General features: G+C 35.5%; 2 protein-coding genes across 2 annotated transcripts; one reads left to right on the top strand and one right to left on the bottom strand.

Annotated features, from left to right (window-relative positions):
* The first annotated feature begins 7,620 nt into the window (after positions 1 to 7,620).
* On the top strand, positions 7,621 to 8,550 carry LOC124458306. The gene is made up of 2 exons (XM_047008349.1): positions 7,621 to 8,142; positions 8,302 to 8,550. Exons 1-2 carry the CDS (start codon positions 7,621 to 7,623, stop codon positions 8,548 to 8,550), a joined length of 771 nt encoding a protein of 256 aa, XP_046864305.1.
* A 5,618-nt stretch (positions 8,551 to 14,168) lies between these two features.
* LOC124458304 (52 kDa repressor of the inhibitor of the protein kinase-like) lies at positions 14,169 to 15,808 on the bottom strand. The gene is made up of 2 exons (XM_047008347.1): positions 15,215 to 15,808; positions 14,169 to 15,010 (listed from the first exon to the last, which is right to left on the bottom strand). The coding sequence occupies exons 1-2, from the start codon at positions 15,540 to 15,542 to the stop codon at positions 14,169 to 14,171; spliced, it is 1,170 nt and encodes a 389-aa protein (XP_046864303.1). The 5' UTR covers positions 15,543 to 15,808.
* Between the last annotated feature and the right edge of the window lie 8,965 nt (positions 15,809 to 24,773).

Here is a 24,773-nt window from a genome sequence, read left to right as displayed (position 1 = left end):
TTTGATTGTCGCGAATGTTTTGGTGCTAGCACATCTCTTTTTAAATTCCAACAGTAGTCCGCCATCAACACCATGTCCCACCTTGTATGGTAGCGTGATTCCATTTCTCTTAAGTCCTGGTGAAAACTTTATGAATGTACAGTGATATAAACTTGTCAAATTTTCAGTTCAACCTGCTTGTTGATTATTCCTTGATTCTTTATAATTCTACTATTAACTATCCTATTTGAATTACTTATATTCATTCCCTGCTTATAGTTGTCAGCACTATTACACATTTCATATAGAGAATGTAGATTTTGTCAATATAAAAACATAAAGTAAATATCATATTTACGCGAGATTTTATTGTCAGTTAGCTATTTTATTACTCAATAAAACTAAATAAGATTATAACATGATTATACAATACATTTATCAAATAATGTCATATATAGAACATTTTGGAACCAAACCCAAAAATTCTTTCATCATCAGCTTCATGTATTTTCTTAGATCAGAAGCTTCAGGGAATTGCTTGTACAGCTCCGTGTCTTTGTCTCTGCTTGGTGATGATAGATTGGTTCCAACTTTAAGAATCTTAACCTCACTTGAGCTTTTCCTGAATGCTCATTTTTACTGTGAGCATTTCTGCTTTTTGTCTGCCATTGAAGAGCATCCTGATTTTTCCTAATCAAAAAAACAGCCATTCAAGTTATTTGAAAAAAAGCCCAATGAAACTTTTTCTTCTGCCAAACAAGTTCCTTCTTATATCACGTTGAAACAACCAATTAAGTCCTCCGCTAGTCAATCTTGTCCAGAAAAGAAGTATCATTCTGTGCATAATTTTGATGTTGCAACTTACCAGGATAAAGTTAAAGGCTTAGATACTTCTGGTGTTCTTCAATTGATTAAAAATGTTTTCAGGCCTGATGAGAATTTTTCCTTTCCTAAGACCGGTGGTAGGAGCTTTAGATATGACTGGCTAAAAAATATGACTGGCTATGCTACTCCCCATCAAAAGATGGTGCATTTTGTTTGTCATGCTTTTGGTCATCGCTTCCTGGTAAAGCTTCTAAGATTACAAATTTGTTTTCTAAACCGGTTTCACGCTGGAATGATGCTGCATTTACTTTTAAACGCCATGATGAAGGAGAAGTGGGGTTGCATGCCCAAACAAATCCAATTTTATTTGCCTTACGTGCTCAAATGTCAGGGTCTGCGCAACCAATAGAGCTCATGTTAGAAAGAAATCTTAAAAAGGAAATCGATCAGAACAAATGTAAGCTGTCTTCTATTGCTGATTGCATTCTTTTTTGTGGTCGTTAAATGGTCTTGCTCTAATGAAAATTCATCAGGAAATTCTTCCAGATGTGCAACGCGTAATTGATAAATTTTCTGTTGGCAACACTAGATTTAAATTTAATTGAAATCATGAGAATTTTTTAAATTTTGTCTTTCTACATCTAAATTCTTTTTTAGTTTATAGATAAAATTGTTGATGTACCTATGTATAAAGGACATGCATTTAATTCTATGCAATAACCAGATTGCTGGCTTCGGCTCTTTAAAGGGCTGTCCATGTCGGATGATGCTTTGAAATTTGGGGCATCATCCTAGGCATGCTGAAGAGCCCTGATATTGGGCGAAACAGTCTGTCATCATCTGATTAAAGGGAATTCATCTTAGTTTTTGCAATTTTATGATCGCTAAAGTTTTATAAATCGCTGCATAAGATATAATGTATGATGTCATCTATGACGTCATATTTGAGGCCACATGACGTCATAAATTTTTTACTAACATATGAAAAATCCTAGATCCGCCCCTGCCTTCTGCCTCATCACTCTGTCTTTAAATTCAGATGAACGAACATTATAGAGGCATGGATAATCTGGCCATAACTCTACTAATTTGTCTTCCGAAACAACCTCGTCTATCATTTCATTTGCCGCCATGTTGTAAGTACATACATACATAATTGTAAAATCATGTGAACAAAGTGATTTTATTGGCTTACATTGGCTATCGGCTAAGCTCTAAACTAACAGCAGCCGCAAACATTGCGTTTCTTTACACGAATGTTAAAAACGATTAAACATGACAAATTTTTTTCTCTTGGCCACGCGTGTCAAAATACGCTGGAAAAACTATGCGCACACACGAGTAAACAGCTAAGCAAATTTCACGCGTGCCTGTTAGCTCAGCCAATATCTCATGTGTGTGGCGGGCTTAAGCACAGCTTAATGACATTAATGTTTATTGGGCATTTCACTAGACTATTATCTTCTGTAAGTATATGCAAGGTGTGCTATATAGCAATAACCAGTAGCATTGTATTTGCCTATACAAACAGAAAGTAACCAACATGCCTTTAATCATATAATTACATGAATGTTAAAATTGGTTCATGTGTCATGCTTACTGGTTATGATAAATATATTTTAATATGATCAAAGCTCGTTTAAATGTAAATCTTAAATAATTTAGTTTAGAAATTATAATGATCATCAGAAAAATTACCTAGTGTTCATGAAAAATACTTTACTGTTTTGCCAAATTTCAAGATTTATCAGCATACCTACGAACACAATTTTACTTTATAGAAAATGCTTTTTATACATCAATAGTGCTTATGAATTTCTGGCAAAAAATCTCGTAAGGACCAACGATCAACACACCTTGACATCTCTACATGAGGTGTTCAGTTAGAAAAGGGGACAATATGTAACAACACACAAGCAGCTGCTCATGTAATCAAAACTAGTTGTCTCAAATCTTAAACAATTTGTAGTATAACTGTCCAATGATTGAATTATCAATGATCATAAACTAAAAAGTCCCAAACATTTGTTTATGATAATAGCATGGCACCGTTTATGAAGGAATGTACGATTTTGCTGCCATACAACGGCCAAGATTCCACAAGCACTAAAGAAATCATAGCTAAAAGCCTTTCGCCAACAACAATTTTAGAAGCATCAATCTGCTTACCATACGCCACATTGACATAAATCACATCACATACTCGCATCAATTGACTTTGATATTTTACATTCATGCATACACTTCAGTTGTCCTTTAGTTACGATTTTAGATGTAAATTTCTGTTGAGAAAACTCTAAATAATAATGGCTTGCTTTTGAACATCAATGACTGAAATGGTTCTGCTGAGATCATCTTTAACAAGCATTTACAATTCATCCATAAATTTTTCACCTTCTTGGAAAAATTCACAGCCTGAACAGCAGCATTCATGTCAATATACGAATTTGTAAAAGATTTCCCTATATGCCACCTGATATTCTGATTGTAGTTTCTATCTTGCTTTAGAAAATTACAATGAAACGATGAAACATTCAATTCAGACAGTGAGCTTGACTATGTTAGTTCGGTTGGCTATTAGTCAAATTGGGCAAACCCATCACAGTAAGACAGAAATTTAAACGAAGCAATTAAACAATAGCAATTGGGTAATGCTAAAAGCCTTTCGGCAACAACAATTTTAGAAGCATCAATCAGGCTTCAACAATTAGGCTTCATCATCAAGCTTCAACAATTTTAGAAGCATCAGTTAGGTCGATGCTTTATAATTTGAATGAGCTGTTTCACCCAGTTCCAAGTAAAATCATTTACTGGTATGGCGAACCTCATATGGAATTTGACGAAATGGTTAAAAGGATACCGAATGTAATTTTTGTTGAAGGTTTCCCTGACAATTTGACAGATATTTTGGAAGGATGTCTAAACTCTTTAGTCATTGTAGACGATCTTATGTCAAAATGTTGTAATGATCAACGGATGTCTGATTTATTCACCTGTGGGTCACATCATCGAGGAATGTCTCATGTATTTAACGCAAAATTTATTCCCTCCGGGTAAACAATTAAGAACGATAAGCCTTAAAGTGCTTATATTACGAATTTTAGCCCCCCTTTTTTATTAGCTAAATTGAAAGACCTTGTTTCAGTGATTTCAAATCTGCAATTATAATTGAAATTGGATTGGTGAAAGTGATTTTACGGACGTTCAAAGTCACGATTTTCAGCATTTTTTTGCGAACTTTTTGATCGGTATGCTAATGACTTGTGACGTAGAAAGTTGAACACATATATCAACATGGCGTATTCTACTAGTAATCTTAATAAGAAACGCGGAGGAAAACGCTGTGTTGCTGGCGGACCTAATGAAATTAGTTGCGCCAATGATTCAAAAACCAAAGGAATGTCGATGCATCTGTTTCCTAAAAAAGAAACAGAGCCGCAAAGAAATAGAAAATGGGTAAATTTTGTGCCTAAACATAGACCGGGTTTTGAGGCTTCCTCTACCTCGTGTCTGTGTTCTGCGCATTTTGAAGATTCTTGTTTTGACCTTAATTTGAGCGTGCAAGTCAAGCTCAAAAGAAGGTTGAAGAAAGATGCTATCCCAACCATTGACGTGGCTGGGATTCCTGAACCATTACAGGACGAAATAACCGATCGAAAGCGAAGACAAGTAAGTTTACGATTGTTTATGTTAATTTTTCTTTTTTCATATGTAAATTCGATATAAGTTTTGTAGATTATTCGACATACTCTCCATAAGCCATCGCTGAAGGAAACATGTTCTCTCGATGAGGAAGTACTATCTACTAGTAATGGAGCTGAGCATGTTGAAGTATGCACTGGGGAAGCAAACGATTGGCCATTTGAAGAAGAACTACATGCAGTTGGTGAAGATATTTGTGAATCCCAGTCTCCATGTAAAGTGCCATCGTCTTAAGAAAAAACTTACAGCTGGACGAAGAAGAAAACAAACAAAACTGACGGGTAGTTCGTAAGAGGCGCTGCTGGGTGAGAGATATGAACCGACGACAACGCGAACAAGGTGACTTTGGAAATGTGGTTCAAGAATTGAGGAATGACGAAGAACAATTCTTTATTTACTTCAGAATGAATCAAATGACCTTTGATTTCCTTTTGAGATGAGTTGGTCCTTCATTAAGAAGGCAAAATACTCATTTGCGGCAGTCAGTTTCACCAGGAGAAAGGCTAGCCATTTCTAGCTACTTAGCGTAGACTGCCAACAGGAGATTCGCCTCAGTGGCCTTGGCATATCATCGTGGTTTAAGTACAGTTCGCAGCATAATATACGATACATGTGAGGTTTTGTGGTCTGTACTTATGCCAATGTATTTAAAAGCACCATCGAGTGTATTAGAATGGCAGGGTATTGAGCAAGGGTGAGTTTCTATCTCATTATCATGTTGGTTTATTGCACGGAGTGAGTTCCTGAGCTTGAAACAAAGTTTCTTTACTGTTTGTGACCTAGTTTTTCAATTGAAATAGGGTCTCTACTGTCTGGAATGTTCCAAATTGTATTGGTGCTTTGGATGGGAAACATATTGCAATTCAGGCTCCTAGAAACTCTGGCTCAGCCTTCTTCAATTACAAAAGTTTCATTCCATTGTGCTGATGGCAATGTGTGATGCCCATTATCAGTTTGTGTATGTTGATGTTGGAGAACCTGGCCGGTGGAGTGACCTGGAGTCCTCGAAAATACAACATTTGGATCAGCATTCCTAAATGGTATGCACTTAATTGATCTTAAAATGCAAAACATATATATTTTGTATATATACATAAAGTGCAAGGAAAAGTCCAGTTACCAGACCCAAGACCTCTGATAAATGATGGCAAGAAGATGCCATATTGTATTGTTGGGGATGAGGCTTTTCCATTGAAGACATGGAGTGTGCAACCATATCCTGGTAAATCTTTGGACTGTGTAACAAAAAAAGTATTCAATTACAAGTATTAGAAGGACAATTGAAAATACATTTAAACTCAAATAAAAACATTGTTGTATATATCAATACTTCATAATTTGATTATGTCAATATTTGTAGGCATCATGGTTTCCATGTGGAGAATCTTGAAAACTGCTATTGTTGCTGAGCCAAACAACGTGGTCAAATTGGCTAAAGCTATATGTGTCCTTTACAACTTTCTGCAAAAGCAATCTGCAGCAAGTTACACACCTCCTGGCTCGACAGATACAGTGGATGAAAATGGCCAAATAAATGAAGGGAGTTGGAGAGCTGAGATGAAAAAAGCTACTCTTCAACCCATTGCTCAGAGCTCTAGAAACCAAACAAAAGCAGCTCTTGGAGTAAGAGATGATTTTGCATGTTATTTTATGTCATTGGAAGGAGAGTTATCTTGGCAAGTGGATTATGTCCTTCGTACATCATGATCATGAATAGAATATTTGGAAAAAAGTCGGTTTATTTTGTTGGTTTTTTTGTTATTTGAAAATAATGACTGTAGCAGAAACATTTAAAAAACATCAAACTATTTTTCTGGAAACTCCAGCTTAAAAAGAACATCCTGAATCTCCTTCTTGGCTTTAGCCCTAGCATATGGAGTAGGTAGCTTCCTAATTTGCTCAGCAACACTCTTTCCGAAAAAGTCATATTCATCTTGACTCTCTGGCTCTTTAACTGGTTTTTTGTGAAGAGTTTCTAGATACCCAATCAACCTTGTTTGATATGGTGACATGTCTTCAGCCTTCCTCTTCTTGCATTTTACAATTTCACATGTGCTGGACGAATTTGTTGATTGGCTTGATGGACTGTCAGCAAGCACACTCTCAGCTATCTCCTCAGAGTCTTCCTGGATTTGAGAAGACATAAGTTGGTCTTCCACAGTGATAACAACATTCGAGATTGTCCTATGAATAAAATGATCAATTACTCATAGAAATAGCTTATTTTTGTCTACATTGTTATTAGAAAATCATAGTGTAATTTCAAAAATTACATACTGGCATCGTTTTGTGTAATCATCCAGCCAGGTCATAATAGACCAAAACTCCCAGTTTGGTGTTGAGGAAGCAGGAGCACCAGATTTGATAGCTGCATCATGCTTCTTTTTGCATCGCCTATATGTGTCTCACAAATTTTCATTTTACCTTTTAGTTCGTTTGCTTAATAAGAGAAAAATAAATATTTATTTGACTGGGTCAGACGATACTGACAAAAAATATTGTGAGATAAGAAAACATGTTCTGCGAAATGAGTATTTACTAATTGCAATTAAGAATTTATAAGTGCTTTTTCTAGTGACGCCATTTTGAAAATTTTGTCCTAGCGACACAGCGATTTCATGTGCTCCAGCGAATTCGCTGGCTGTGTTGAAACGACAGAGCGACACGGCTTTGTAACCGCTCAATCCCGTCGCTGCGCGGTAACGACATAGCGACAGCGACAGTGTGTCTCAGTCTAAGACCCCGTCCACACGTATACGGATATTTTCGTATCCGCAACAAAAAAGTTGCGGATAGGCCTTTCGTCCACACGCATCCGAATATTTCAGAGAGTTATCCGGAAACTTTTGAATCCGCTCTCTAGAGTGAAAATTTTTGTATCCGCAAACAATTTGGATGCGTGTGGACGGTAAATCCGGATATTTTTGTAACCAGAATTGCCTAGCAACTGTTATAGCGCAAATTTTCAACATGGTGGCCACTAATACAGTTACCATTGCTCTTTTACTTGGACTTATTTCCAGTCTTGTAACGTGTGTTCAGTTGACCTTAGCAATTTTTTCTGTACACTTCAACTATTGCAAACGCAAGCTTGATATCCTCAGGCTTATTTCCATGTCTGATGCACGGATCAGACGCTATAAACAAGTAAAACGAGCAGGAAAACAATTTCGTCGTCGAAGATTTTGGGTCCGACCAGGACGTACAAGCGCTTGGTGGGACAATTTTGTCAGGCAAACTGTGATAGAAGAAGAATGGTGTGAAAATTTTCGCATGAGTCGACGTTCTCTCCACGAATTAGCTGACGAACTTAGACCATACATAGAAGGCAAAACAACAATAATGCGGTCCCCAGTAGATGTGGTTAAGCAGGTAGCGGTCACACTCTATTACTTAAGTGACGAGGGACGTATGCGAAAAACAGCGAATGCCTTTGGATTATCGCGTCAAGTTGTATCCAAAATAATTCGTAAAGTGTGTAAAGCTATCACGATTCGACTTGGACCTGAATATATTAAACTGCCATTCACAAAAGAAGATGTTGAGAGGCATATCAGGAACTTCCACAGATTGCACGGCTTTCCTCAATGTTTGGGCGCAATTGACGTACGCATATCGAAATTAGGCAACCAGCATGTAATTCCACAGATTTCATAAATAGAAAAGGACGGTATACATTAAATGTTCAAGCTGCATGTGACTATAAGTATTGCTTTATGGACGTCGTCGTCAAGTGGCCGGGAGTGTTCACGATGCCCGAGTATTTTCCAACTCAAAGTTAAATTTTTTCTTAAGAGTAGGGAAATACCTCCATGCCCACGACAAATACTTTCAGATGAGAATCCCATTCCAGTATTCCTGTTAGGAGATCCAGCCTATCCCCTTATGCCATACCTCATGAAGGAATACTCAAATGGAGGTTCAACAGTTCAGGAGCAATATTTTGGTATGACCCTTTGCCAATCAAGAATGGTGATTGAATGCATTTGGTCGTCTAAAAGCAAGGTTTGGGGCTTTGAAGAGGGCAATGGACATAAACATTAAAGATACCTCTACTGTTGTCTATGCATGTTTTGTCCTTCACAACTTTTGTGAAGTTCACAAAGAGATTATTGGAGAAGACAAAGTTTGTTCAGCTATTGATTATGATAGCCACTTTCAGCCAGCACCTAGTCACAACAACTACAGAACAGATTGTAATGAAGCTGAAGGGAAGAAAATAAGGAGAGTTCTCACAAATTATTTTGACCCTTAAAATTATACAGTATTCACTCAGCCAGATTACATGATGTGCTATCTCTTGTAACTTGAAGCAAAATTCTACATGTTAATAAGAGAAAGAGTTAAGTTGATGAATATGCATTAGTATAAATTCATTAGCACAATGCAAAAAACTGCTTTTTAGCTGATTTTACATTACTCAATTAAAAGCAAATTAATGTTTCAAGTTGCATCAAAAATAGCATCATGTTGCAGGCCTTTATGTAGCTAATAACTTTCGTTGTTTTGTCAACTTTTACTGTAATTTTTCTGTTTGAATTGTTTCATCAACACTTAGAGTGAGAAACTTACCATAAACTTCTGGTTGAATTTGCTCCATAAATGTACAGTTAATTATATCATCAGAGTGCATGCAAAATACTAGTAACAATTCAATATACCAGCAATAATTAAATATACCAATAATATTTTATAACCTTATATATCATTTACAGTATGCATCATCTTTAATAAGATGTATTATAAACTTTGAACAAAACCAACAATATTTTCAATGTCATAAATCTCAAGAAATTAATAATATCTAATATATAACATATCTCCTTACTACAGCTTAAAACTACTCTCATTGTCTGAGTACAAGGACTGAGAGTTCAAAATTGTCCGCTATGTGCGCTGGAGTGTTTAGCTGAGAAGCATGTTGTGTGTTGCTGTAGTTGAACATGCTGTAGTTTGCCTGGGGAGCAATGTACTGTGGCTGAATCACACCTGGTGCAGGACACATCATTTGCCTCAATAAAACAAATCCTTCAGATATTGAATCAGTGAGTTTTTCCATGTTACTAGAGAGCTTTTCCATTTGGTTGGAGTAAGCCTTGTCCATGTTATCCATTCTCTCTAGGAGTTGTTTCTTTATTTGAAGTTCTTCATGTGATATGTTAATGAGTTGTGCATCAACAGGCATTTTTCTTTTGAGTTTCTCACTCTTGTATCCTTGTAATCTTGCATTAAGGAGGTCCCTTCTCTCTTTGACTTGACCCCTGGAAGATGAGCTACTGGAGGTTGAGACATTGTCTGTTGATATGTTAGCATCACTAGTTGCATCACCAGGGCTATTTTCATTTTCTAATTCAGGGCTGATAGTTCCATTAAGCATATAATATGGACTTTCTGGGTTCAAGCTGTGTTCGTCGTCGATTTCAGCGGTCTCGATTCCATCTGCTATCGTACTCGTGGCAGGAGAACCACCCCATATTTGCTCGCATAGTTCAAAGTATAGCAATACTACGCGGCCATGTCCACTTTTCCTACCTGAATCAACAGCTTCCCTGAACTTCTTTCGAACCATTTTTAATTTGGATGTCAACACTGATTTGGAAAGTTCTTCGTTTGGGTGGGGGTAATCTTTCCCCATCATCAGGGCATTTTCCGACGAAGGATACTGCTCAATGAAACGTTTAAAATGTCATCATACTTGCTTCTGATCGATTCCCAATCGACATTCTCCATAGCGTTGGATGTTTTATATTCTAATGTTACTTTTAGTAAGAGTTCGACCTCATCATCACTCCAAATAAAGGAGTCCGTCTTGCTTTTCTCATTTTTCTTCGATTTCTGACCAAATAATGACATGTTTAATCAGACAAAGCCGAAAAACCTTTAACACTGACCGAATTCACAATTGCTAACCAATTTATCGCCAAGTTATAAAATATGTGCGGGTAACTGATAGCGCTAAAAGTCATGGGAACTAGAGTAAATCCGGATAATATCCGTACAAGTGTGGACGCAACAACATTTTTTTGTGCTACCTGATCCGCAACAAAAAAGTTGCGGATACGAAAATATCCGTATACGTGTGGGGTCTAAACAAATTTCACGTAAGCGACGTTACAAAATCTAATTGAAAGCTAATGGTCGATGTATATTTGAAAACTGTTCACACCGCTTTACTCTCACAATGAGCAAAGATGATTTTCCTTAAAATATTCTTCATGTGAAATACACTGGTAGCATGAAACATACAAATGGTGAAAGAAAATCTCGTCCCATTAAAGAAGAAAGCGCTCAACTCAGGGAAGAATTCTGCAGTGGCCTTCTTAAGCCATCCGTTATGTATCAGAAGAGAAAACTGGATGTTTTCCCTGATGCAATGGCATCTGGAAATAGAACAGGCTGTGGCAATAAACCTGAAACCATGAGAAAAATTGCAAGTGAGGGAAAACTGTTGCAACAAGACCTTTCATGCTCTCTGGAAAAAGTAAGAACGCTTCTTTAAAGGAAACTGCACGCGAATTTCCACCATCAAAAGCCCACGATGGTTTAGTACATACTATTGCAATGTATCCTCTCATCGTTCACATGTGGACAGAGAATCAAGTGCTTTTGTTGCACGATAGAAGCAAGGATGATATTTCTTATCTTGACGCAACAGGAACATTGGTTGCTGATTACAGCTGGAAGCACGTCCTTTATTATGCATTAGTAATGTGCCATCCAGTAGAAAATGAACCATTGTTTCCAGTCGCAGAAATGATTACTTCGGATCATACAACGGATCATATTCCCTCATTTTTAGAAAGATTTCGGCGAGATGAATCAAAGTTATATAGAAGGAATTTATCATCTCCAAGGCAGGTAAACACAGACTATTCAAGGGCTTTATTAATGACAGTTTTGCAGGAATTCAATAACGAATCAATGCCAGCATTCTTCAAGATGGCTTTCAGGATAGTCAATGGAAGAAGTCTTCACAATGATTTAGCTCTTACAGTACCGCATGTTGGATGTAGTCACTTCATGCACATTGTTCACAGGTACCTCAAAAAATTGGATTTTGCCGAAAAATTTGCACGGCCTGGAGAAGAACTTAAGGAGAAAGAAGAAAATTGGTATCGTTTCAAAATGTACGCCATGTCCTTGCTTGTGAATGCAAGGACTCTACACGAATTTCAAACGACTTTAGAAGACATTATTATATGCTTATGCAGCAAGAAGCAAACAAAGGTGTTAAGGAACGCATATGCAAGAGTTAATGCACGCATCCAAAACATGGACAAATTATGTTCTGTAAACATTTCCAAATTTCAGAAGGAAAGCATTCACACCAGTTTGGCTTACAGCGATTGTGATGATGGTGTAGTCATCCCATCTTCAAACCGTTTTGTCGATTTGTTTTCTACCATCGTTTGGAAAGTTAAAGAATGTGTTGAGAAGGATTCAGCAAATTCCTGCAAATCACCAGGAAATGAGAACTGTCCAAAATTTCTCCGCTTCACTACAAAGTATTTGAGTGAGATGGCATTGTGGTCTGGTATTTTATTAGGAGATATGAAAGGTATGGGGAGAACGGAGGAATTCAACAAAATAGCTCTTGTAGGTTTTTGTTGTTGTTCACATCGGCAAACGCGAAAACTGAAGGCTGCATAGAAGGAGCCAGGGGCGGATCTAGGATTTTGGATACCATAGGCAAAACATTATGACGTCATACTTTGCAAAACATACTACACTATTTATGCTTTCAATAAATTGTTTAAATCAAACAGTCTAATCATTCAGCTATGCAGAATCTTGTAGATCTCAATCGTATAAATACATAAAAACATTGTATATTTATACTTACATATCACAAGGTCGTTGATTTTCACTATTCAGAATATTGAATGCACACAAGACTGTTTCGCCCCATATCAGGGCTCATCAGCATGCCTTAGGAACACTTTAGCGAAAACAAAAATCGTGATCCGGCATGGACAGCCCTGTGAGAGAATTAAGCAGACTGCTTATGGCCAGAAGTTCGCCTACACACCTTTGAAAAAGGAGTTTGGTTAGAAATGGGTGACTATATGGGATATTTCATGGATGTGATATTGCTCAATTTTTCACACCATCCCAGTCAATTCCAACCCTTTACCCCCCACCTAAAATGAGCACTCTGGTTTTGAAGGCCAGAAACTCGCCTTTCACACCTTTAGCAAATAGCAAAAGGAGTTTGGTTAGAAATGGGTGACTATGTGGGACATTTCATGGATGTAAGATTGCTCAGTTTCTTACACCATCCCAGTCAATTCCAACCCTTTACCCCCCACCTAAAATGTGCACTCTCATTTGCCAACAAATGAGCAGAATGTAAATGTAATGTAATAGTCAAAATAGAGCTTTGTATAAAGAGTCTTTGTGAAGACTAAAATTTGGTGTAAGGAAAAATTATTCTATTTATGCTTAACAATTTTGTGAAAGTAAATTTATGTCGACAACGGCCGAGTACCATACACGTACTCAGCAGTTTTAAGATTGGAATGTATATAGGGAAAAAAACCTTTATCGGGCAAGCTATTAGTTTGATGCAAATTCTATTGACGTTACTATTGTGTACAACGCACAATAAATGGTTAACATATGGACATTTCAACAAAATAAAAAACTAGGATATGAATAAATTCATGCAAATTTTAGCCTTGTATTTCCAACAGCAAAAGTATTAATAACCTCACCAATATCTGGTACAATTTCCTGAAATTTGCATCAAGGCCAAACCATTTAAGCGTTCCCCAACCATGGTACTTCGCTGATAGTTTTTAAGTGTCCTAAGGGAAGAAATAGATCGTTCAAATTCACAAGAGGTAATGGGGAGCGTTCCTAAAATACGTAGTAAAATTTTAATGTTTTCAAATCCGCGAAATGAACAGATTTTAAAGTCTGGGCAATGTTATCAGGAAGGAGGCCGCAGTGGGTCTCCCAATAAGTGTACCACAACCTAAGTTCAGCATCTAAGGCCAAAGGATTTGGCAAATCATCATAATAAAAGTTAGCCACAGTTTTGAATGGCTCTTTCCAATCCACCCCATCTCTTGTCATGGACATCATTTTCGTCGGTACAATGCTAAGGCCTTTATAGACATTCACACTCTCAAGGTCGAATCGTGATTCTAAAGAAGATTGCAAATGATCTAGTAGAGGAAGAGTAATTGCACGTTTATAATACTCAGAAATGGTTGTGTGGGGAATATTTTCCTGGTCGTTTGTTTGCGCACTGTTCTTGGTTTCCATTCTTCAATGCCAACTTTTGCTGCCAGTTCAAGCCGTCATACCAGGTGTCATGATAAAAATCAGAGGAATTCCTCATGTTCACCACCTCAGTTTTCAAAGTTGAAATTAAATGAATACCATCCATTATATCGATACTCTTACCCTGTAATAACTGTGTTACTGGAAGAGTTGAATCAAGAATATTTCTCGTGATAACTAAAGCAACGACGAAATCAAACCTGTCAATAAGTTGAAACAAAGATGAGGCATCAGACTGAAGCGACGGTTTGAACTCACCATCTAGATTTTCAGACATATCGTTAAGGGTGGTGTATACAGGTACAAAAAGCTCTTGGAATGTATCTAAACCTTCGATACGTTCTACCCATCTAGTTTTGCAAACGTCTGTTAATCTAGTCTTTTCGAGTTTGTTTCTGAATTACGTATATGTTTTCAAAGGGAATATTGCGAGTTTGGGAAATTTTAATAAAATTAGTGGCATTGTTAACATGTTTCAACATATCATTGACAACACGTATACTCAAAGAATCGCAAATGGATAAGTTTAACCTATGACTATAGCAGTGTGTATAAAGAGCCTTTGGGTTAAGCTTTAAAATTTGAGCTGCTAGACCATTAGTGCAACCAGCAACTGAACCAGCCCCATCATAACCTTGCCCCCTACAATCATCTATTGATAAAGTCAGTTCCTTTAGAGCCTCTAAAAGTAGCTTGGCAAGTTGAGCACCACTTAGTCCCCACTTACAAAAAAGAAATGAAATGAATTCTTCCCTGATATTCATATCGGTATCAACAAAGCGCAAAACAAGAGACATTTGTTCTTTATGTGAAGAATCAGATGCTTCATCAGCAATAACAGAAAAAAACTTACTTTTTTTGATATCAGAAATAATCTGATTACTGATTACCTGGCCACAACATTTAATGATTTTATTTTGACTTGTTTTAGAAATATAACTTCTATTCTTACCACAATTCTTTAAATGATTTTCTAAAACTTTATCCCCTCTCCTAACTCCATAATTGAGTGTTTCAATGAAATTACCAACCCCTCCAGATGAATAACAACCAACAGTAGGGTGATACTTGGAATCATCACGATGCCCACGAAGAGGTAAACCTAGACGTCCACAAAAAATGACAGAATCAATAATTGGAGATAGTATTTCCCTATTCTGTTCTATTTCTTTCTTGATACCAGCATCCATGATCATCTCGATAGGCTGCAGAGTACCTGATATTTGGGAAGCAAAGCATCAAAATTGGTGATGTGGATGCATGCAAACCGACTTCCCTCCTTTACTTTTTCCAGCATGTTGAGTGAAAGAGCATTTAGCATTCTTCCAATCTTGAAGAGGTTCAGTAAACAACTTTTTTACTTTACTGGCCTTGCCTGGGAATCTATTGCCAAACAACACACACGATAGACAATACGCACCATTTTGTGAAGGTGAATAGCAAAGCCATTCATGCTGGTCTAGCCAATCATGCCTAAATGATCTGCCATTAGATTTAGGAAAATGATACTTTTTATCTGGTTTATATACATTTTTTATCAAATGACATATTTCAGAATTATCCATACCCTTAACTTTCTCCCTATACAAGGAAACATCAAAATTATGGGTTAAAACAGCAGGTTGCATATCACCAGAAGTTGGAATACCAGGCAATAGTTCCTGGGATGATGTGTGAAGCAAAAGACTATTGGCTTTATTTAATGTCTGAGCAAGAGCTGCAGCAGAAGAAAAACTCTCATTGGGCATCCTTTTAAAAGTTGGTTGGGCAGCAGGCCTATTAGTTGAAGTAAAAGAATTTGAAATGTCAACTGTTTTTGGTGCAAATTTTCGTTTCTCTGTTGTTGAGCTGCTAGAATTAGACTGTGTACAGGAATTAGACAATTTTCGCTTCAACCTGTGGGCATGGAAAATGAGAGGCACAAAATGATTAGACTGAAAAGTCTCACCTGGTTGTACAGATCCTTCATGACAAAACAAAATATTAATAGCATCCAAACCTCTTTGGCTTAATAACCGGGCTGAACAATACGATTAAATAACAATTTATATCTACTTTCACCAGAATCAGGATAAAAGTATGAATTTTTCTACCTAAAACAGAAGATAGGCCCAAAATACAAAGAAAAGATGACCATTTCTGGTCATTACAATTTAAAATAGCCTCCTGTTTTACCAGTTCATCTGTTGTATATCCAGTGTCTAAACATTCTTTAGACACTGACAAAGGCAAAAGATTGTTTAAGCTTTGGGCAAAGTAATCACTGTGCTCACTTATAACAGACAAAAAGCATGGGTGTTGAGCATAAAAGCAGCATGAATAAATAGCTCAAGCGATGTTAAAATTCAAAGTAGGGACCAATGCATTGTTACCTACCAGAACTAGGAAGCTGAACTGTAGAGGCAATTGCCAGAAGCTTCAGATCTTAAAAATATTCAAGAAAAGAAATTAATATTTTGTTTGGTAGATTGATTGCATTGTATGAATGAATTGCTGACTGTAGACAAAGATATAGCCTAGCGAAATTGAGATTTAACCATTTTACACGTATATATAAATACTACAATACGATATATATAATTATAATATATTTACCTTATTGCAGTACAAGTCTTTCCGTCATGAGCGTGCTTTGGCACATATATTTCAGCTCCAAAATTTCGACACAGAGTATGGTCGGGGTCATAAATTCTATCTAACAGCTGCTCGTTAGTAAACATAGGTCGAACGTCGACCAATAAACGAGAATAAAGCTCATTAAGGCATTTTAAATCGTTTTGGCCAACGCAGACTGAGCAGTCTCGTATAAATTACCACAACACAATGAAGACATTATAAAATATCACAAAACCGTAAACTGAGCACAGAGGCTGTTCAGAAACAATACGAGTGTATGTTAATTTTCAATTGCCTAATTTGCCTAGCTCAACTATGCTTATCAACAGCAATGATTGGTTGGAATTGCTCAAGTTAGGCAAAAAAAAATTGACCAATGAAAGCATACGGTTGCAAAAAATTGCCCAATCAGAATACCTATACACGATGTCAAGTTAGGCAAATTGCTAACAACCAATCAAATGGCTAGATCGCCTTCTTGACTTAGGCAAAATGGCTGCTTTGCCTAACGACACGGAGCTTTATAGATAATCATACGCATCTGGACTACGATTCATATCAAAATTACGTCATTTAATTGCACAACATTTCTTAACAAAAGTCAGATGATTTGACTGCGATTAAGTGCTATTCATAGTTTCATAATTCGATAAATTCGTATCGAATCTAAGTCGAAGTATATTTTGGTAATTTCATCATAGGCACTTGCCTATGGTGCCTACCCCTAGATCCGCCCCTGGAAGGAGCTATGCGAAATCTCAAACAGAAAGACTTCCCTGGAAAAGATAGTTAAAGGACATTGGCAACGAAAATTTTTATGGCATATTTTTGAACCTATGTGATGTCTAACAACTAAAATAGCAAAATTTTTTCTCAAAAATATTTTGTTGCAGAGATATTTGCAGCTAAAGTTTTATAAATTGCGCCATCTTGGATAAAATTTTGAAAAAATTATCTCTAGCGGTAGTGACGTCATTGGCTGGTGAGCAGTGAAAACAACAATACAATATACTTTGTGATTGACTGCGTTACAACACATTTAAAGCGTATTTTACGGGGTTTTTTTTGCTGTAATGGATGGCATACACGAAAATCAACCGGGTGAGGTTCTGCCCTATCAATATGAACCTGAAGTGAAGGCCGAAACTAGTGAAGAAAGCGGTTCCGAACAGGAGAGTGAGCAGAGCGACTTGTCCTCGTCGGATGAAACACATGCTGAATTTGAGAAAGCAAATGCTTGACGCCTTCAAACTCTTAGTTGGTGTAAGTGTGGACATTGTACTTTGTCAAAAAAGCGCTAGAATACGATGAGTATGAGGCTTTGCTAGGCCAAACAGAAACTGAAGGAGTAAATTGCTTGACAACACACCAAGAATTTATGGACAATATGCTCTCAGAAAGTGTGTTAAAGATAGACGTGTGTCGGCATCTTGAAGAAAACTGGCCCGTCTGATGAGGATCTAGAGAGAATACACAAGCTGTATCGATTAGTTGCCTATCAAAGATGTTCTAGGTGGATATTTCAAATTTTGGGGAAGAAACATTGAAGACCATTTCCTGCTTGTGTGTATGCTAGCATACGAAAACGCTTCGCATCACCAGATGGACTTTATACACATTTTAAGTACGCCAAAATATCCAAACGGTAATATCTTATTTTATTTTTTAATAAATTTATGTTTGAACTCTACTCTCGATTAATACACTTCGCCTCTCTACATTTGCATTCATTTTGACATAACAATCCCAATGCTCTGCAATCACACTTTGAGGTGGCACATTTTCCTTTACATTTACAAATATTTGTGTGAGGTCTGCTCCCTTGTGAACTTTTGGGTAGAGCTGGTGTACTATATCTTGCTTTTTTGTTGGCTACAATTTGCTCCTTTGAGGGTCTTTCCTTTCCTGCCAAATACTGTTCGACAAGGGATTGTGGTTCAGGAGGTAGCATCATATCTGCATGTGCTTTGGCCTTCTTCAAAGTTGAGTACTGGCTTCTTAGTTTTACAACTTCATTCAATATTAACTGCACATATCCTAAATAGGATAATTATTTACTACTCTAGAGAAACTATCGCCAAAATGTATTAGCCTTTCGATAATACTACTATTTTTTATATCATGAAATTTTCTTGCTTTATTTGTTATTGAGTGATATCATTCTTACCATAGGTGGGTTTTTCCTTCAAAGGTTTTGCAACAGCTTTTTCTCCTTTGAAAGATTTTGGATAGGTAATTGGCCATCTCAAGTTTCCATCTGCAGTTTTTGCTTGTGGTCTGTTGCTGTTCTCATTGTAGTGCAAGTTTGAACAGTACAGTCTTTATTAATACAGAAAGTTAAAAAATCCCAATTTATGATAACTTTCTTCAATATTGAAATGTCCTTATTTTATCATCTTTAAGATATTTTAATTGCATTGCAAATTTTAAGAGGATTTTTAAATAACATACCTTGCACTCAATGAGTGATATGAATGATAAGTATTCTTTGAGGCAAGCATATTATCCAAAGCATGTTTGGCTTCTAAGCCTGATGTCTGGTGATACTTGGATAACTTTCGAATTGCTGCAATTAGTCGAGGCCATGTCAACATCTCCTCTAATTTTTTGTGAGCAGCTGACCCTGTTGTATAGATGAGTATAAAAATTTTGAGGCATGAATTAAACTTCTAAATTCTAGTCTATTCTGTCTTCTCAACCTTTTTTGAGCCAAGCTCTATCAATTGTGTCATGAAGGCATTTTGTAAATAGCTTGTGACCATCATGCTCATGAATATTAACAATGTGATTGAGAATACTGCGCCACTTTTCTTCCCTCTCATCTGGAGTTTCACTTGAGTCGCCAACCCAATATATATGGTTGATAATTGACTGTTCAGTTAATGAAAAAATGAACATATATATATATATATCTATATCCAATATGTATCACAATGTGCCCTCCAGGCTATTGTCATAGTGCAATGACGATTCCTGCATGAACACATACATGTTATACATTTACATGCATGACATGCATACCCCAATCCATGGCTGAATATGTTTGAATTTCTTTTTCTTTGCCACTTTCACCAGTTTCTTTTTTCCCCCTAAAATATATTCGAGATTGTTGGAAAAACTTACTTTACTTAATAACAGACTTACTTTTCAATATCATAGAATTTTATATATTTTTGTGCCAGAGATTTTAAATTAAAAATACACATACATAAATATATATACCTTTTGCCACATGCCAGACATCATATGCATGATCTACTTCTGGTTTCTCTTTTGCCATGTAAGCAGATACTTCGAAATGGCGGTCTGTCACCAGCTTGTTTAATTAGCTCCAAAAATGGCAAATTTTGTTAACATTTTTCAAACAGTTTACATTCACACATGACCTGTTATTAAAGTTAATAGCACTAGATAGCCTTCAAAGAACAATTTCCAACAAGTTCTTGGCAAATTCCTTACATTCCTGATAAACCACACACCTTCAAAGAACCACACCCATTTTCGCAAATCAAATTATGGGGTCACTAGTAAACATAATATCTCTGGTATGCTTCATAGTGGATAACTAGGATTTGGCACACTGATAACTGATGTCCAGAGCTGTGCAATGAACTAGGATCATCAACTTACTATCAAATGATTGTGATTTACACTCTCTCAAAAAAGTGAAAAAAATGTGCATGAAGTCCTTGGACGAAAAATAGCATAAGTCATAACAAATTGCTCAAAACCTCCATGTTTTAGTTTATTGCATAGCTCTATTCATACTTAACATTGTGTGAAAATTTTGTTTGATTAGTCCAAATATTCTTTGAGATATTATGTTTAACTGCATTTCTATTTAGCTACAAGTGATGTGTTAAGAAAGCGGACACGGGCAAGAGCGTAGTAAGTAAAATCTGCCCAAAATCACGTTCAATTCTCTATCAATCATCGAAAAAAAGTAACTTCATAGTAGTTAACTAAAATATACATATATTTCATCGCAGGCTCAAGTTTTTCTATTATAAAATGTATTATGTCTAAAAATAGTCATAATACATTTTATAATATAGAAAACTGGGAGGATCGTTGAAACAGTCAGCGGTAGTAAACATAAATAGAGAGGGTGATCCTGTGATGAAATACATATATATATATATATTAGTTGATGAAATGTAATAGAAAATATATATAGATAGAAAAACAAATAAATTTCATAAAAAAAGATATATTTCATATACAATACAAAATATTTTCATTGATGAAATTCCCAAGTCCAATTTTTAAATGATATTATGGAAAGTCCAAAGTCCAATTTTATGACACAAAATTTTCTTTATAATCATCATCATCATAATTATTTCTATATCAATAAAACCTGAAAAAAATACTTTATGTTAAATAAGAAAGTGTCATAATGTTAATAAATAAGAAAACTTAAATGTCCTAACCAATAAGACCAGATAAAATTAATCGCAAACACTATTATTAGCGGGTTAATTCAAATCCGTCATTGCTTTGTGAAAACAAAAAATAAACCCAAGATGAAGAAGACCAATAATGAGTAATCTTTCACCTTCCAAATACCAAAAAATTTTCACATCTTGAATAAATGATTTAATTCTACTTTTGAAAGACATCTTCTCTCTTTAAATGACTGAATAAATATGATAGAAGTGGTTATGTAAAAGTGTATAAATATAGAGATAATTGTAAAAAAATGAAATTTACGGTAGAAAATTGGAAAAAAAATGTAAAAATTGCAAGACAATTTTAATCAATAAAAAACAATTTATTACATGTTTTTACAATTTAAAATGTTATATTAAAAAAATTTTTTAAAATAAACCACTAGGTTGACCAAATGGTGGTGGTTTTTCCTCACTAGAAGCATCAAATGTTTTTTTAGCAGTAAATTCACCAAATAATCCACCAGATGCACCAAATGTTGATTCACCAATTTCTGGTTTTGAAAGTATATTAAAATTATTTTTATTTGTTTTTTCTAATATATTAATTTTTTCAAGTAACTTCTTGTGTATTGTAAAATTTTCTTTCTCCCTTTTTATTACAATTTCACTTATTTCTTTTATTTCTTTTTGAACTAAAAAATTTAATGTTTTCATAAATGAAGATAATTCGAGTAGTCTTGTTTTTATTTCACCATCTGCATTCATTTTTATTATTTTCTTTTATTTCTTCTTTTCTTTCTTTCTGTATTTTCCTTTCTGTAATACAACAAAAGTTGGAATGAAAATGAATACATTTTGATGGAGCTGGCCTTGTCAACTGGGGTTGATTTCCACAAGGGGCGTGCTTTTGTTCAAAAACAATTACAAAATTTACTAAGAAATAAATTATCTACAGAAGAGAAGTTTAAATATTTACAGAGTTTAGTTTATTCCATCAGTTACTTGTTAAACTAAATTATAAAATGCAAGCAGCAATTTTCTTTTGAAAAAGTGACACGCTTTTGCTATTTCTGATTTCTGCTGGAATTGAATTCCAAACAGAAGCCCCATCATACGCAAAGCTTTTCTTCAAGGAGTTAGTACTAGGCATAGGAACATTTAGACAACTTGTAATATTGCGTAGATTGTAATCAGTGATGTCTTTTTTATAGGTAAACAATCTAGTAAGTGAATTTGGTCCAGCATTTTTTAATAATTTAAACATCAGCTTTGCTTTAGCTTTTTTTCTAAGTATTTCAAGAGGCTCCCATTCAATTCTTGTAATGCGTTACAATAATCGACATCATTGCCCATGCTTATGATAATTTTTGCAGCTATATTTTGAAGTTTTTGTAGTCTTTTGGACTGAGTTTCCCCCAATACACCCCAAACTTCACAGCAATATGTGAAGTAAGGATGTACCAGGGCATTATAAATAGAGATAAGTGTTTGTTTGTCTGTGTATTGCTTTAATTTTCTAAGGGCGGAGATACCAGCTGCTACTTTTTTGCAAATTTTATCAGTGTTACTCCTCCAAGATAAGTGTTGGTCAATTATTAAACCCAAACTTTCGTACTCATAAATTCTATTTATAACGTAATTGCCAATTGCAATATGCAAATTAGAAGTAAAAACATTCTTGATCATTTGTTTTGAGCCTATGATCAAATATTCTGTCTTGGTTGAATTCAAACTAAGTTTGCTTGCTATCAACCACTTTTCAAGATTATTCAAGTCAGAGTTTACTGTCTTTTCTAGTTCAACTATATCATTATTTGAAGCAGTTATGCTAGTATCATCAGGAAACATTTTTGGTTTACATTGCTCTAAGCATGAGGGTAAGTCATTTATATATATTAAGAAAAATAACGGACCTAGAATAGAGCCCTGGGGAACTCCACAGGAGAGGAGTTGTTGGGATGAAATAAAAGTTTTGATTTGGCATCTTTGAGTTCGCTTTGACAGATAGGATTCAATTAGGTTGTAGGCTTGTCCTTTAATTCCATACAACTCAAGTTTTCTTAATAAAATTTTGTGGTCAACAGTATCAAAAGCCTTTTTTAGATCAATTTGGACTACAAGGTTGAGCAACCTTTTATCCATGTTTGTGTACCAATCATTCGTACAGTCAATTAAGGCAGTTGTTGTTGAATGTGATTTTCTGAAACCAAATTGACAATCACTTAGGATTTCAAATTTAGAAAAGTAGTTGTAGAGTTGATCGTAAAGTATACGTTCAATGATTTTACTGACAACTGGAAGAATTGAAATTGTCTATAGTTTCCAGGCAAGTTACGGTGTCCATTTTTGTAGAGGTATAATTCTTGCTGTTTTCCATTCATCTGGGAAGACAGACAAAGTTGTGCATTGATTGAAAATATAGGTTAATGTTTCAGATATGACAGGTGCAGCTAGTTTTAAAATTTTACATGATATTCCATCACAACCTGTTGCCTTATTTGCCAAAAGTCCACAAATGAGATGGTACACATTATGGACAGTAGTTGGCCGAAAGGCAGCAAACTCTGATTTAGTTGTATTTATATAATTTTCAAAATTAGTTTTTGTGTTGTCTATTTCTTCAGCAAGTTTTGGGCCAATATTAGAAAAATATGTATTAAGGCCCTCTGCTATGCTTTCTGAGGTTGTAAAAGTATTGTAATTGATAATCAATTCATTTATAACTGTTTCATTCTTTTGTTTTCCCAATAAATTATTAATAGTTTTCCAGGCCTGTTTAGGGTTTTGTTTTTGACCAACAATCTTTGAAGAGTAGTACTCTTTTTTTGCATATTTTAGTTTAATATTTACTTTATTCCTGCTTTTCCTGTAACACAGCCAGTCTGTTTCTAAATTTGTTTTCATTGCCTTGTGTTTCAAATAATCTCAATTTTTCATCAGTTCTTTTATGTCCCTTGTCATCCATGGAAGATTTTTTCCTCGAATCTTTTTATTTTGAATGGGTGCATATTTGTCAAAAATCTCAAGGAATAGACCTTTCCACATTTCCCACATAGCATTAGTATCATGGGGGAAGAAATATATAGAATCCCATGGTTGCTCCCTGAGTTCATCAAGAAACTTTTTCTCATTAAAGTTTTTCATGTTCCTTATTTCAATGATGTTTTTACTTTTTGGTATGGAAGTTTTCCTAATTGCAAAAATCATATCATGGTCACTAATACCTGTGTGAATAACTCCTGATTCAGATATTTTTTCAGGAGTATTTGTGACTATGTGGTCAATCAGGCTTTTGGAGCATTTTGTGACTCGTGTAGCCTGATTGATTAATTGAGTAAGCTGATAGGTTTCGTAGAGTGATTTTAGTTTCTTTGTTTTCTCTAACATTTGGTCACATGGTTTTAGCATGTCACAATTTAGATCACCTAATATGTACATTTCTCGATTTTCATCATCCATTGACTGTATATATTTTTCAAATTCATTAAAGAACTCAGAAGGAGCACTAGGGGGTCTGTAAATTGTGGCAACTAAAAATGGTTTACTTTGTGGTTTAATAATTTCAATGCAAATTGCTTCTACATTTGAGGAGACAAGGTCATTTCTTATTTTATAGTTTATGGTATTGCGTAAATAAATGCAAACACCACCACCATTCCTTGAACGGTCTTTTCGGATTAAATCATATCCAGTTACATGCATCAAACCATCGTTAATGGTAGAGTCAAGCCTAGTTTCGTTAAAGGCTATTAAATCAATATGACCCTTTGATAAGGAGCACCTTATCTCATCAATATTTTTTGGGAGACTGACTATGTTCAGGAAAACCATTTTAAAACCCCTTTTGCTAGAAACCTTGTTAAGATCATATGAAAAATTGCTACTTGCATTAATAGAATTTGCTTTTTCAATTGTTAGACCTGCCTCAATGTTTGACGTACAAACTGCAGATAATCGTTCCACTTTTTT

The sequence above is a fragment of the Xenia sp. Carnegie-2017 genome, unplaced genomic scaffold, assembly GCF_021976095.1.
Source record: "Xenia sp. Carnegie-2017 unplaced genomic scaffold, XeniaSp_v1 HiC_scaffold_6, whole genome shotgun sequence".
Lineage (NCBI taxonomy): Eukaryota > Metazoa > Cnidaria > Anthozoa > Malacalcyonacea > Xeniidae > Xenia > Xenia sp. Carnegie-2017.
This window is presented reverse-complemented; position numbering and strand designations above follow the sequence as displayed.

Coding starts and splice junctions, on each gene's coding strand:
- LOC124458304 (XM_047008347.1), bottom strand. CDS start 15,542: ATGCCCAATGAGAGTTTTTCTTCTGCTGCAGCTCTTGCTCAGACATTA. Junction 15,011..15,214: donor CTATTCACCTTCACAAAATG/GTGCGTATTGTC, acceptor CCCAAATATCAG/GTACTCTGCAGCCTATCGAG.
- LOC124458306 (XM_047008349.1), top strand. CDS start 7,621: ATGTCTGATGCACGGATCAGACGCTATAAACAAGTAAAACGAGCAGGA. Junction 8,143..8,301: donor CGAAATTAGGCAACCAGCAT/GTAATTCCACAG, acceptor TTTTTTCTTAAG/AGTAGGGAAATACCTCCATG.